This window comes from Poeciliopsis prolifica, unplaced genomic scaffold (assembly GCF_027474105.1).
Source record: "Poeciliopsis prolifica strain line A6 unplaced genomic scaffold, Auburn_PproV2 SCAFFOLD025, whole genome shotgun sequence".
Classification (NCBI taxonomy): domain Eukaryota; kingdom Metazoa; phylum Chordata; class Actinopteri; order Cyprinodontiformes; family Poeciliidae; genus Poeciliopsis; species Poeciliopsis prolifica.
Window position 1 is genome coordinate 3,445,862 of NW_026562400.1, and position 14,153 is coordinate 3,460,014.

Consider the following 14,153-nt stretch of genomic DNA (forward strand, 5'->3'; position numbering starts at 1 on the left):
ATAAATATTCTGGATTACAGAGTTATTAGATAACTCTGCACCAGTACAGCACATTTAAACACTCCAATAGCTGCACAATCTTGGTGAAACGTGTAAAAACAACTTAACTTTAATTTTTCTGTCAGTGCAACGAGAAGTATGACAGCCAATGTAAAATAAGTAAGAAGGAACCTGAATTTAGTGTTTGGGCAAAGTTTAAAAAAAATAAATCACGTCAAACTTTGGTTCAGAAAGTGCAATTAGGATTTTTAAATGTGACAAATTAAATAGCAAAGCGTAGATTCGACTGAATAGATCTACCCTTATAGTCACTAATGTGCAATCTAGATTTTTTTTCAATGTTAGTCTGATACAGATATCAACATTTCAGTAAGATATGGGAGTTTTATTAAATGAATAATTTCTTAAAATTAAAAAAGTGCTAATTTCACTTATGGGAAAAATGTCTTGTTACAAATGAAAAATCTGCCTGTGGAACAAGAACCTTTTAGAAATAAAAATACTTAAAAAGAGCTAAAACAAACTCCTATGTTTTGCTGAAAATTCACTTGATAGTTGGTTTATGCACTGAAAATTAGACCAAAAATTCCTGGTAAGATGTAGTTTTTGCAGAATAAAAACAGAAAACGTGGCTGTTGTTCTTCCAGGTAAGATGCAGAGGCAGCGCTCGGTGGTCCAGGCCTCGCAGGGCGACGGCCGGCCGTGTCCGACCCAGATGGAGCAGTGGAAACCCTGCCCGGTCCGACCCTGCTACCGGTGGCAGTACAGCCCCTGGTCTGAGTGTCGGGTCGAGGTACGTCAATAAATCATTTGCAACGTACCGAAATCCACCGACATTAAATATTAGTAAGTGCATCGACTTCTGGCAGCAGCAAAGAATGCAACTCTGTTCTCTGAGATCAATAATTAGGAGGGCTGGAGCCAAAAGGGTGATTCCTCAAAATATAATGGTGTTTAGTATTGATGGACGACCTCATCATATTCCTGCTCATACTGTAGTTCTGCTACATGGACAGTAGAAATCAATCTAATGCATATTTAATGCTGACACATTAGTAAAAACCTATAACTTTGCCAAGGAAATTGAGCTGTGTGCCTTAAGGTTAGAAGAATAAAGTCTCCTGTTGTGTTAAATTTGGTCACTTCTGTTATTAGACAAGCAGATTCCAACTCTGAGCCTCTACACAGCAACAACACAATCTTACTAAGTGCTTTTGCTCTGACTTATAGTGCAAGTGTCTTTGTAGAGTTGAAAAAAGACTAAAATAACTTACAGGAACTTTTCAGCAACATGCAGGAGCTTGTTTTATGTCAATAATTCCTTAATATGGATGAAAAAGTCAATATTGAGGAATTAATGACATAAAAACTTGCTGCTATAGCTTGTTGAAAAGTTCCTTTAAGTTAGTTTTGTTGTATTTCAAATGAATTAAGACATTTGCATTAGCAAATAGACCAAAAATACTTGTGTTTTAACAGTCTGTGCATGTTTTAGAGATTTGATTGAATGGGTCTTTTATTTTAGCAATTTTAATGGATTGGAGAGGGGGAAAAAAAGCAAAGTTTGAAGAAAAAACTTTTGCTGTCATTCAGAAAGTCTGGAAACTGCCAGCATAGAGAAACACTGGCGGGAAAAAGGTCACCGTCCAACAGGAACACAAAACATGGAGCCGGAAATGCAGTTTAATGGATTCAGATCAAACTATTTTCACATTCTGGCAAAGCACCAGCAAAGTGAGATACACAATGTAGTTTGTGATTTTATTGTAAGACAAAATAGGTTAAAAATCAGTGAATATCAACACTTTTGCTTGACAATTTATAACTCAGTATTTAAATAACATATCTCAGCTAAATCCAGATGTTTGAACCTGCGGGAGAGAAAACAAAAGGTCAAAGTTACCAGAAACGCGACTAATAAAGACATAAAGTAAATCTTTCTAAGGACTCTTTTGGGGAAAAAGCTTGTCACAATAACTCATTTTTCTGGACAATAAATTATCCCTGAAGTTACTATGATAAACAATGGAGGCCATTTTCAAGTAATTTTTGGTGATAATTTAAAAACACATTGTCAAAGATCAATAAACTTCAAATTTTAATGAACATTTAACACTGGAACTGCGAGACATTTCAATAATGAAAATTATTGGGCTTGTTTTAAGTAATTATCTGATTAATTGATTTATTGCAACAGTCCCTCCTGAGAAACAACTGGAACAAAAACAATATCTCCACCTGTTTGCCCTCAAACACCAAATTAATCTTGAAGCTCACCGCCTGCTGCGTTTTTCGTCTTTTCTCAGAGCGTGGTGTGCGGACACGGCACTCGCTACAGGAACCTGTCCTGCTTCGTGTCGGACGGGTCCGGCGCCGGCGAGAGCAGCATGGCGGACGAGGAGCTGTGCAGCAGCCTGGAGCTGGCCGTCGACGGAGACAAGAAGGTGGTGCTGAAAGAGGCGTGTGTCCTCCCATGTCCAGGTAGCAAATCACTCCTCAGATATGGATCCTGTCACTAATTAGTATCGTTAGTGTGGTTACATTTATTATGCTGACGATTAATCGAATAAGAAAAAGTCACATTCTGCTGTTTTTCCTTTTTTATTCAACCACTTAAGAGTTTTTATTAAAAAATGCAAATACACAAACGAACCTCTTTGTTTTTTTAAATAAGAAAGGAAACATTTTATTGCCCAGATTGTAACAGCATCATTTATTTATTTGGTTGCTAGGTAACAGGCTGGGCTCTGGTGGGGTTGCTAGGTAACGGGGCAGCGCCTGTTACAGTCCTAAGGTTTTTAAAACAACTTTATTTCCAGAAACCAAAAAGAACTTGTTGCTAAAAACAAGTTTTGTTTTGTTTTTTGAAGCAGTCGAGACCCAAATGGAAGCACAAAAATGTGAAAAACGTAAATTTTACATGATGGATTCCCTTTTAAAATAGTTTAACCACTGAATAAATTGCTATTCATGATGTCTAACGCTAGAAGTGAAAGCAGAGCTACAGGCAGAATAAGCTAAATAAATTGCAATAGGCCTTCTCAGCGCTTTCGCTGCTTGGGCCTAATTATCATTTAATCCACTCAACAGCTGATCATGTTTTGCCTGATCAGGCCACCTTCTCATGTCGTTTTGCAATATTTTAAATCATGACGTCTATATATATTTGGCTCAATTACTCCCAGTTTTTGTCACATCCTCTTGCTGAACTCGTCGCGTTTGAATTGGTTGAAACGCAGCCTGTCACCTGGCAGTGAGCCGCCCATGAAAGGTGTGAAACACACCCAGGTGTTCGCTTGGTCTGACGGTTCCTCACAGGTCTCCTCGCAGCAGACACTGTTAGTGTGCCGAGGTGTCCTGCCGCGCCAGGGGCGCCACTCTGAATAGATGTGGGTTTTTTTGTTCTTTTTAGTTTCATGTGGAAGTTACTGAACACTGAGAAAACCCCTGAGATGTAAATCTAAAAGTGGAAATATTTGAATTTTAATTGGCTCCGTTCTGGCAGGAAATGTATATGAAGCCATACAAACCATAAAAATCTAAAGGTTTCCCATTACCAAAGTATTGCATAGATTAATAAAAGCAAAGAAACTTTCACTTTGGATGGATTTTACCATGGATTACTAGGCTACTGACGGAAGCTAATCCCATAAATTTTCCATTGAATCTGAAAGTGGAAAGAATATTTCACCTTAGGTAGAAATCGTCTATGATTTCTGACGGATGAATCAAAAATAATGTTTCAAATTGTAATCGTATAGTCAATGAGCACACACAGAAATTCAAAAAGACTTGGAAATGGCTAACAGTTTGTCCCATGAAAATAATAATAACTGCACAAAACTCCACTGCTGAAGAAAAAGGGAGTAAAACCTTGGATTTCATTCCACAATGTTCGAAGGAAGAGAGGTTATGCCATGTAATTAAATCTGACATTTAGTTATATAGCAAATTTCATATAACTAAACAAAGGATGAAATAAATATGTCAATAGAAATATTACTAATAGACTTACTGAGGAAAATTGCCGTAGTTCCATTACTATTTAAATCATGTTTACAGACAAACGTTTTCATAGAAGAGCTTGTGGAGTTAATCCCATGTCTTGTTCCTCTGATGGGTAAACTATGTTTCCACGTTCTGGCTGCTGATGTCTGTTGAAACCTTAATTTGCATTCTCCAGGTGATGCCAGGTAAACACGAGCTCTGTGAGATCGCTAAAATGGCCGCTTCCCGCTGGCTCTTCCTTGGTTTTTTGCTGATCCTCAAAGATGCTTGAAAAGGGAGTCTTATATTTGCACTTTGAGTTTGTAAGGTATGCATCTAAAACATTAAGGGCGAGACGTTGGGCTGAAGATGAATTTTTGTGGAAAAGATTTTAGTTCTTTTACTGCATTGCAGCTGCTTGTCGTTCCAGTTCAAGAAAACAAGTAAACAGACTTTTGATGTTTGAACCCCATTGTGACACACAGTTTGAGTTTTCATCCCTGTTAAGAAACAAAATAACACAACGGGAGCAGTTATACAATAAATCTATAAAAAGAACAAATATGCATAAACTTGTATACCATACAGAAGGAATTTAAAATAAGAATACATTAGAGAAGTTTCTGAATTATATTATTAAAGAATGTTATGTTGTCATGTGCAGACTAAAGTCAAACAGGGACATATTTCTTATTAAATTTATAGCTACAGTTGCGTATATCTTTGGAAATTCCATTCAAGTGAAAGAAGTGCTTTAAAAATTCATAAACTTAGCCAGTGATTAGAAGAAGCAGGTAGAAGAAGAAAGGCAGAGCAGACGACTACATCGGAGAAAAGACTTTAAAATACTTCTGTTACTTTATAAATCACCGAACAGCTTCGGAGTTCCTTAAAGATTAGTTTCTGCTGAATCAACTATCCAGACCACTCAGGTCGGTTGGTTCTGGTCTGCTTTGAGTCCAAAGAACCAAAACCGAAGCCACCAAGAATAACTGCCTTGTTCCTGAAATGTGCTAAACAAATAAACTTGACTAAATTTGACTTTTGGGAATGCAGCATCTGTTGAAATGAAAAACTCTTGTCATGTTCCAAAGGGTTTTTTTTGTTTTGTTTTGTTTTTTTTGCCTAATCTGAAATGTGCGTAGCAGGTGACAGAGGGAAGCTCAAAGCAGCGCATCTCTGCAGGAGCAAAGCTGCGCGCCGCGCACAGGAAATGTGTCAGTGTGCCATGTGTCGACACATTTTCAGCATGAGTTGTCCCAGTGGGCGACAAACCCACAAACCTGGCAACGCCGGTCCACAATCGACCGGTACAGGATGCCCTTTTTTGTTTTTTATTTCGGTCACTGATCAGGTCCCGGCTCAGCCTGCAGGCTATGAAGGACATCTGTTCTGATTTTTATGATTTATGACTGGTAAATAAATTGATGTGCAGCACAAACTTGCTATTTTGAGCCTATATTTTCCAAATTCAAGAACACAAGCCAAACCATTTGTAAAACAATCATGCACTTAGAATCTTCTGCAACTAAGTGAGGGAAAACTAAAAAACATTACTTTACTGTCATTGCACAAAGACACAACAGGGAATTTAGCAATGAAATGCTGTTGCCTGGCCACTGGAGTACAGAGAAAATAATGAGAAACTGTAAGTTTCACTGTAAATTCACGTAGATGAAAGTGTTACTAGTTGCAAGTAAGGGGGAAAAAAATCTAGAACGAATATATAAATATCACCAAATATATTTAACTTAGCCTTTTTAAAGTCTTATAATATTAACACTTCCTACTTTTTTTAAGACGTATTTATATTTTTTCATTCACTGGTTAAGAAGAAAATGTCTAAAAACTAATTACATAATTTATTTGCTAAATGCAACTTGACATCTCATTAAACTTGTTCCTCATGTTCACAAAACGTCAAAAATCTGCAGTTAAATTAAATATCAAGCATTTTAATTTTGTCCAGCTATAGCAGACAGCTTTTCAAGTATAAATACAAACTTTAAACTTATGGTTTTAACGTGATTTTACATGTGAAACAGAGAAAGGCTGGATGGACAGATGGACTCACCGAAAGTTGGATCTTTGGATTAATGGATTGCAAAATGGTTGGTTGGTTGGATTTCAGATCTGGATGAATAGACTGGTGGCAAATATTGTCAAATATTTGACCATGTAGATATATAATGTGGAGAATGGATGAATGCATAGACTGACTGATGAGAAATATTGAAAATAAAGTCTGGAAATGCAAACATATCTTCGTGCTTTTCCTTACCCATGTTCTTCCAGATCTTAAAAATCCTTAAATCGAATTAAATCCCACTCAGGACTTTTCTACTCCATGCAGTGACTCACTTTTCACAACCGCAACATCGCTCTTTATTTCCCAAAAACTGCTGCTGATAGAGAAGGAGACATTTCTTTTGCTAAATGGGCCAAATCTGCTCCATTTCTAAACAACACGAAAGGAATTTATCCCCTAGTTTATGATCCAGCCGGATAAAAACTGTGTATTTCCACATAGTGCTGCTTAACTATAGAGCTGTTATTTTCAGTGTCAGCAGTCCCTGAAGGAAGGATTATTCTTCTTTGCTTCTGCCAAAAGACAAAGTACAAATGCTGAGTTCATTTTCAAAGTGCCATGGGTCTATTTTAGGTCAGAACTCATTGTTCGTCATGCAGAAGGGAAAACAAGTTATCCTTTATTCAACCCACAGCTCATTTAAAACCACCTCCGTTTGAAATTATTTTATTTTTTACATGCTGGGAGTGTTTCCACTGATGAATTTCTCATATTGGTTTAAAAAAAAACTTAACTACTTCTCCCAGAGATGGGAAACGCTGAGAAGCTGCCCTAGATAACAAGTGGGTCCGTCCCTTCGCAGCCAAACTGCAGGAGTGCTGAAGCATCAAACTGCAATCTAAAACCCAGACAGTTTTCTGCACAAGGATTGTGAATCAGGGAAAAAGAAAATGGAGCTCCTTTTTTTAGTGCATAGCTGGGGGTTAGTCTGGGAACTAAAGCAAACTCACACAAACAAATACAGTTCCTTTGCATGTTGGTGCATCAACCCATGTGCTGGAGGAAACCCTCCAGAGTTTGATGATGAGCTGCAGATGTCAAGTCAAAGTTTATTTATATAAAACATTTACAACAGCCTCAGTCGACAAGAGATGCACAACATCAGAGAGATCAATGATAAAACAAGAACATTTAATGAAAACCAACACATATTTAATTTCAGCAACAGCAAACTGTTTTTTTTGTTTTGTTTTTTTTCACAAAAGCAATTTGAGTCAGTGAGGTTCCAGTACCACGTCTGAAGTAAAATAACTGCTGATTTTCCAAATCAAATGTTAAGAGCAGATAATTTGCAACTTTTAAAAGTGTTGCTTTGACGAAACTGAAACAGTTTTTAATGGCCAACACCTACACCAAAGATGCACTGCAGAAATATTCGACTTTAGCTGATAAACCATTGAAATAAAAATACTTTGGAGGAAATGTAAACATTAATCTTTTTGCGCCTCTTTTTTTCTGATTATGAATTTTTTTTAATTTTTGTTGCTTCAGTTCTGAAATACAACAGATGTTTTGTGTGGTCTTACACACTCTGTGCTATAACACACTGTGCTATAACACTCTGTACTATAACACACTGTGTTATAACACTCTGTGCTATAACACACTGTGCTATAACACTCTGTGCTATAACACTCTGTACTATAACACACTGTGTTATAACACTCTGTGCTATAACACACTGTGTTATAACACTCTGTGCTATAACACACTGTGCTATAACACTCTGTGCTATAACACTGTGTTATAACACTGTGTTAAACACACTGTGCTATAACACACTGTGTTATAACACTCTGTGCTATAACACACTGTGTTATAACACTCTGTACTATAACACACTGTGTTATAACACTCTGTGCTATAACACACTGTGCTATAACACTCTGTGCTATAACACTGTGTTATAACACACTGTGCTATAACACTCTGTACTATAACACACTGTGTTATAACACACTGTGTTATAACACTCTGTGTTATAACACTCTGTGCTATAACACACTGTGTTATAACACTCTGTGTTATAACACTCTGTGCTATAACACTGTGCTATAACACTCTGTACTATAACACACTGTGCTATAACACTCTGTACTATAACACACTGTGCTATAACACACTGTGTTATAACACTCTGTACTATAACACTCTGGGTTATAACACTCTGTGCTATAACACACTGTGCTATAACACTCTGTGCTATAACACTCTGTACTATAACACACTGTGTTATAACACACTGTGTTATAACACTCTGTGTTATAACACACTATGCTATAACACTCTGTACTATAACACACTGTGTTATAACACTCTGTGCTATAACACACTGTGCTATAACACTCTGTACTATAACACACTGTGTTATAACACACTGTGTTATAACACTCTGTGCTATAACACTCTGTGCTATAACACACTGTGTTATAACACTCTGTACTATAACACTCTGTGTTATAACACTCTGTGCTATAACACACTGTGCTATAACACTCTGTACTATAACACACTGTGTTATAACACTCTGTACTATAACACACTGTGCTATAACACTCTGTTCTATAACACTCTGTGTTATAACACTGTACTATAACACACTGTGCTATAACACTCTGTGCTATAACACTCTGTGCTATAACACTCTGTGCTATAACACACTGTGCTATAACACTCTGTTCTATAGCACTCTGTTCTATAGCACTCTGTGTTATAACACTCTGTGTTATAACACTCTGTGCTATAACACTCTGTGCTATAACACTCTGTGTTATAACACACTGTGCTATAAACACTGTGCTATAACACTCTGTGCTATAACACTGTGCTATAACACTCTGTGTTATAACACACTGTGCTATAACACACTGTGCTATAACACTCTGTGTTATAACAGTGTGTTATAACACTCTGTGCTATAACACTCTGTGCTATAACACTCTGTGTTATAACACACTGTGCTATAACACTCTGTGCTATAACACTCTGTGTTATAACACTCTGTGCTATAACACTCTGTGCTATAACACTCTGTGCTATAACACTCTGTGTTATATCACACTGTGCTATAACACTCTCTGTTATAACACACTGTGTTATAACACTCTGTGCTATAACACTCTGTGTTATAACACACTGTGCTATAACACACTGTGCTATAACACTCTGTGTTAACACTCTGTGCTATAACACTCTGTGTTATAACACTCTGTACTATAACACACTGTGCTATAACACTCTGTGCTATAACACTCTGTGCTATAACACTCTGTGCTATAACACACTGTGCTATAACACTCTGTGCTATAACACTCTGTGCTATAACACTCTGTGCTATAACACTCTGTGTTATAACACTCTGTGTTATAACACTCTGTGCTATAACACTCTGTGTTATAACACACTGTGCTATAACACTCTGTACTATAACACACTGTGCTATAACACTCTGTGCTATAACACTCTGTGCTATAACACTCTGTGCTATAACACTCTGTGCTATAACACTCTGTGTTATAACACTCTGCTATAACACTCTGTGTTATAACACTCTGTGCTATAACACTGTGTTATAACACTCTGTGCTATAACACACTGTGCTATAACACTGTGTTATAACACTCTGTGCTATAACACTGTGTTATAACACTCTGTGTTATAACACTCTGTGTTATAACACTCTGTGTTATAACACTCTGTGCTATAACACTCTGTGCTATAACACTCTGTCATTACCTTGTTCCCCAACATTTTATGCAGCAGATGGTCAAATCAGAGAATAGATGCGTCTAAATATGTAATTTATTACTAGAATGATAAACATGTTTGTTTTGCAGCAAAAGGTTTGGAATGGCTGTGAATAACTATTAATAAAAGCCAAAGAAAGTTATAAAATTAGTCATTTAGACCAATATTACTACCTGATTCTGAAGAAATGAGAGCCAGATGTTTTTTAGTCTCAATTATTTCTTTATGAATACCTGCCTGATGAAAACCTAGGTATTAAATACAACAAATAAAATATCCCGTCTCTCTTGTGGTGCAGGCGAATGCTACCTGATGGAGTGGTCTGACTGGAGCTCATGTGTCAGCATCTGTGTGAAAGGAGCCGGCGTGGACTTCGGCTCCGTTCAGGTCCGGTCCCGAGCCGTCCTGGCCCAGGAGCCTGAAAACCTGCAGCTGTGTCCAGACCAGGCTTGGGAGTCGCAGCCCTGCACAGGTACGAATCCTTTTCTCTGCGCTGGTCACAAGGCTTGAGAGGTGAAGGAAAACTTGACTTGTAGCTTTCTAAATGTAACCATGGATCTGCTAAAGATGCTTCAGTGATGCAGCCTTTTGACCTTAGGGTCATTAATTTGCATTTGAAAGAAATATGTCATTGTATGGAATAATTAAATATGCAATACCTTAAAACTTCTGGCTAAAAATTACCGGCTGTCTTTTAACAAAGAGTTCATGTTTGAAAAATCATCGGAAATTTAACGTCAGAAATCAGCAGCCCGTTACCTAGCAACCCCAGCCCGTTACCTAGCAACCCCAGCCAAGTTCCTTCCGTCACCTTGGCAACCAAAATGGCTGCTGAAAAAGACGAGTGTTTTATTGCTGACGTACCACTGGAAACCATTCGCTGTGTCCTCCTTGGCTCTGGTTTGTAAAATGTACTGTGGTATAATTTGCAGCCAGTTTCATAGTGCGAGTGTAAACGTTGAGTTGGGGGCGTGGCCAGCAGGAGATTATTTGGATTTAAAGTGAAAGGATCCCAAAATCAAAACTGAGCATCATCTAAGAATTATTTTATGCAAAAATGTAATGAGCATCTTTTTATTCCATTGCCCGGCGGTGCCTGAAGTCGGTCCTCAGGCGGCTGGCATAGATCGGAAATTTTAACACGATGTGCCACAATGATGCACTACACACAGGAAAGTACACTGGATTTGGAGTTTGGTCCTCAAAAAAATAAAGATAGGTAAGAAATACAAAACGAACACCGATACTTCACTAAAAGAAGAACAGGAAATGATATGTTGGAGGGCAAACGATGGATCGACATGTTGAGGTTAGTTCTCTCCCTGGTTTAATGCTCCTGGACCAAATGGTGGCTCGTTAGAAGGCCTAAGAAAAACACCGACATGCTGAAAGGTTGTTGGTACCTCCAGGGAGAGAAAGGTGCAGGATGCCGGCCCTCCAGGACCGACTTCCATAGACCTTTCCTAACCTGTTCCAGGAAGCATAAAGCATGCGAATGCAGGCAGCGGTGGCCACTAATGAAAAAAGGTTTTCCTCAATTCACAACTTATGTAATAAGCAAGAAAACAGTCAAGTTTGAAGTTGGCTATTTTGACTTTAACTGAGTTGAAGTCAGTTGCATGTTGAAGTTTGTCAATGCATCAGAGGGCAGGGTCACACCTGCAGGCCGTTCTCTCTTCTTTTTCTCTGAACCTGCATGCTGGAGGAATCTGGGACACCAGAAGAAGCCAACAGAAAAAAAAAAAACATGTTCATTTTGTGCTCAAGACTGGATTCAGTCTGAGGGGTTTTTTTTCCTCGCCGGGAGGCAGCAGCGCTATCCGGGAGTGCAGCTTTTGGTACTTTGCCCCAGATATGACCGGGACAAATGGAAAAGCTCTCACCTTGTTTTCCCTCTGCTCGGTGGGTTAACTGGTGGTTCTCCAGATGGGGCTTTTTGCATGAGATCTCCAAATTGAGGAAATGCTGTTGTGATCTCTGCCGCCTGGTGTTGATGAGCTGTGAATCATCAGCTGCCATAGGTTAGGTCTGCAGAACGAAACCCACTCCCCCACCCTGGCATCTCACTCCTCCACACTTCCCTCCTTGGCTACTGTACACAGCTCCAAAGCGCCTCCGCCATCCTGACCTGATTTCACAGCATCACTCAATGCCCGCAGGGGGGAGGAGAGCCCCTGCCAAGATGAGTGGGGGGGCAAAAGGAGGGAAAAAGTGGTTTGATGGGATGCTCACTTAAGAAAAACAGAGGCAAAGCTTTGTCCCTTTTGGATACTTTTACCGTATTAATTCCTTCCACGGTTTGCAGCACAACAAGAATAGCAGATCAGTGTTTTCACAACTTCAGCACTAGAAAAAGCTCCTCACAGCTGGAAGAAATATAAAAACTTCCGATGGTTCAGTGACAACAAAGTAAAGAAGCTGCAGGATGTAACTTTTATAAAGAAAAAATGCTTTTAACATTTTGTTAAAATTATAGTTTGGTCGTGACAATACAAGACACATAATCTGTTCAAAGAAATCTAGTTCCTCTGAATTTCCCCAGCATAAACTGCATAAATACTCCACTGAGTCAGAAACAACCAATCAGAGCCAGGAGCAGGGTGCTGTCAATCATGCATGTGTATGTGCTGCTAAATGTGACAGTGGCAGAGAAACAACCTACCGTTACAGAGAAATTGTTTATTCACAGTCATTGTTGGGAAGCAGACATGGACAAACTAAGGATAATTTAGAGTGAACAATTAACAATTAACCAGATTTATTGTGATTATTAAAATAATCATCATCATTATTAAAAATCATTATCAATTAATTGATTAATTGTGAGTATACAGACTCAAGAAAAGGTCAATACTGCAGACTCCATGCAGAAGGACAGTAGGTTGGGTTTTGAAACTGTAACAAAATGTTTGTCGACCAAAATCACCATATTTCATGTTTCTTTGCCCGTTAAGAGTTTTCCTTGTCTCCAGCCACCTTACTCACGTTTATACTGCCTCTACTGCTTCGTTTTGAGGAATGTTCTTGTCTCAGTAAACCTCTAATCTGTTGGTGAAAGGTGCTGGCAAGTGAGTAAATCAGTGATAACTTCACATGTCTGAGAAACGACTCCATCTGTAGAGGAAGGAGAAAAATTGGAGAAATGAGGAAAGTGAAGCACATTATGGATGAAGTTGTGTCGGTTTTAGACAAATCGTCCTGTGAAAGCAGGAGACGGAGTCGAGCTGAAGCAGCGATGCCGTTTTCAGCCCTGCACACAGCAGATCTTTCTTTTGTTCAAAGTTAAACTATTCATTTACGCCACTAAATTGGCTGCAAAGATGATTGGCTACTCTGGACTCCAGAGGGAAATACAGTCATTTACTGCCTAGATGGAGATATTGATAAAGTTATAATAGCATTGATAGAAAGTCATTTAGCAAAAGCTCTCAGTGAAGATTAAAACCTTGAACTGGACAATATGTGGCAGCTACTTATTATGTGAAAATAAGTGAGCTGCTGCTTTATTAATCTGTCACACATATGATTAATGGTCTTGACTCCCAACTGTAACTGCGCTGCGGTTTTAAAGACTTTTTCTGTGTTTTGTTTGCAGGAGGCGAATGTTTCGAGTATAAGTGGTTCAGCAGCGGCCGTCCGAACTCCAGCCGTCCGGTTGCCTGGTGTCAGCGCTCGGATGGACTCAACGTCACCGGTAACAGAGTCTGGGTTTCACACACTTAGAAATATTCAGTCTGCAACGCACTGAGGATGTAACGGGGGAAAAAACATTTTATAACATTCAGATTCATCACTTGTGTCAGTACACTCACTGTGGCATCAACTATTATTTTGGTCAGAAATAAAATGTTTTGTTTTCTCATTTGGGCTGTAGGCAAAGAACAAAGATTTGAAGATGAGGAAGATCCTCTAAAACTTTAATTCTTTGTTTTTTGCTGCACGTTTCTTCAGGAAATCATCCCAAATTGTAAAAGAAAGGACATATTGTTTCAATGTATTGATACAAGTAACTGAACTTACTGTTTCTGTAAAACCCTGAAGTTTGTTTTGGAGTGACGCGCCATAAATAACCGCGAGTAAATTAAATTTTTAACAGTGGAGTAATAATTTCAGTGGAACTAAACTCCGTTTGGATTAAAGTGAACAGAATAAATCCAGCAGGTGTCAAAGAGAAACCAGATGTTCCTCACGTCCCCTTTCAGACATGGTGTTTTATCATCGTTAGTTCCTGATGTCGTGTATTTTCCACTTTGCTCTCCAGCTGAAGGTTTGAGTCAACAATAAACAATGAGAACGACTGCATGCCAACGTTTATAAATACTTGCATTTC

At 38.5% G+C, this 14,153-nt stretch overlaps 1 protein-coding gene across 1 annotated transcript in view; it reads left to right on the forward strand.

Annotated features, from left to right (window-relative positions):
• The window catches only part of LOC129370868 (thrombospondin type-1 domain-containing protein 7A), a 166,398-nt gene that overhangs the window by 143,155 nt on the left and 9,090 nt on the right, over positions 1-14,153 (forward strand). The window contains exons 21-24 of the mRNA XM_055047094.1: positions 648-793; positions 2,307-2,481; positions 10,122-10,295; positions 13,419-13,517. Of these exons, the coding sequence (XP_054903069.1) occupies positions 648-793; positions 2,307-2,481; positions 10,122-10,295; positions 13,419-13,517 (594 nt within the window). The remainder of the gene's footprint in view (positions 1-647; positions 794-2,306; positions 2,482-10,121; positions 10,296-13,418; positions 13,518-14,153) is intronic.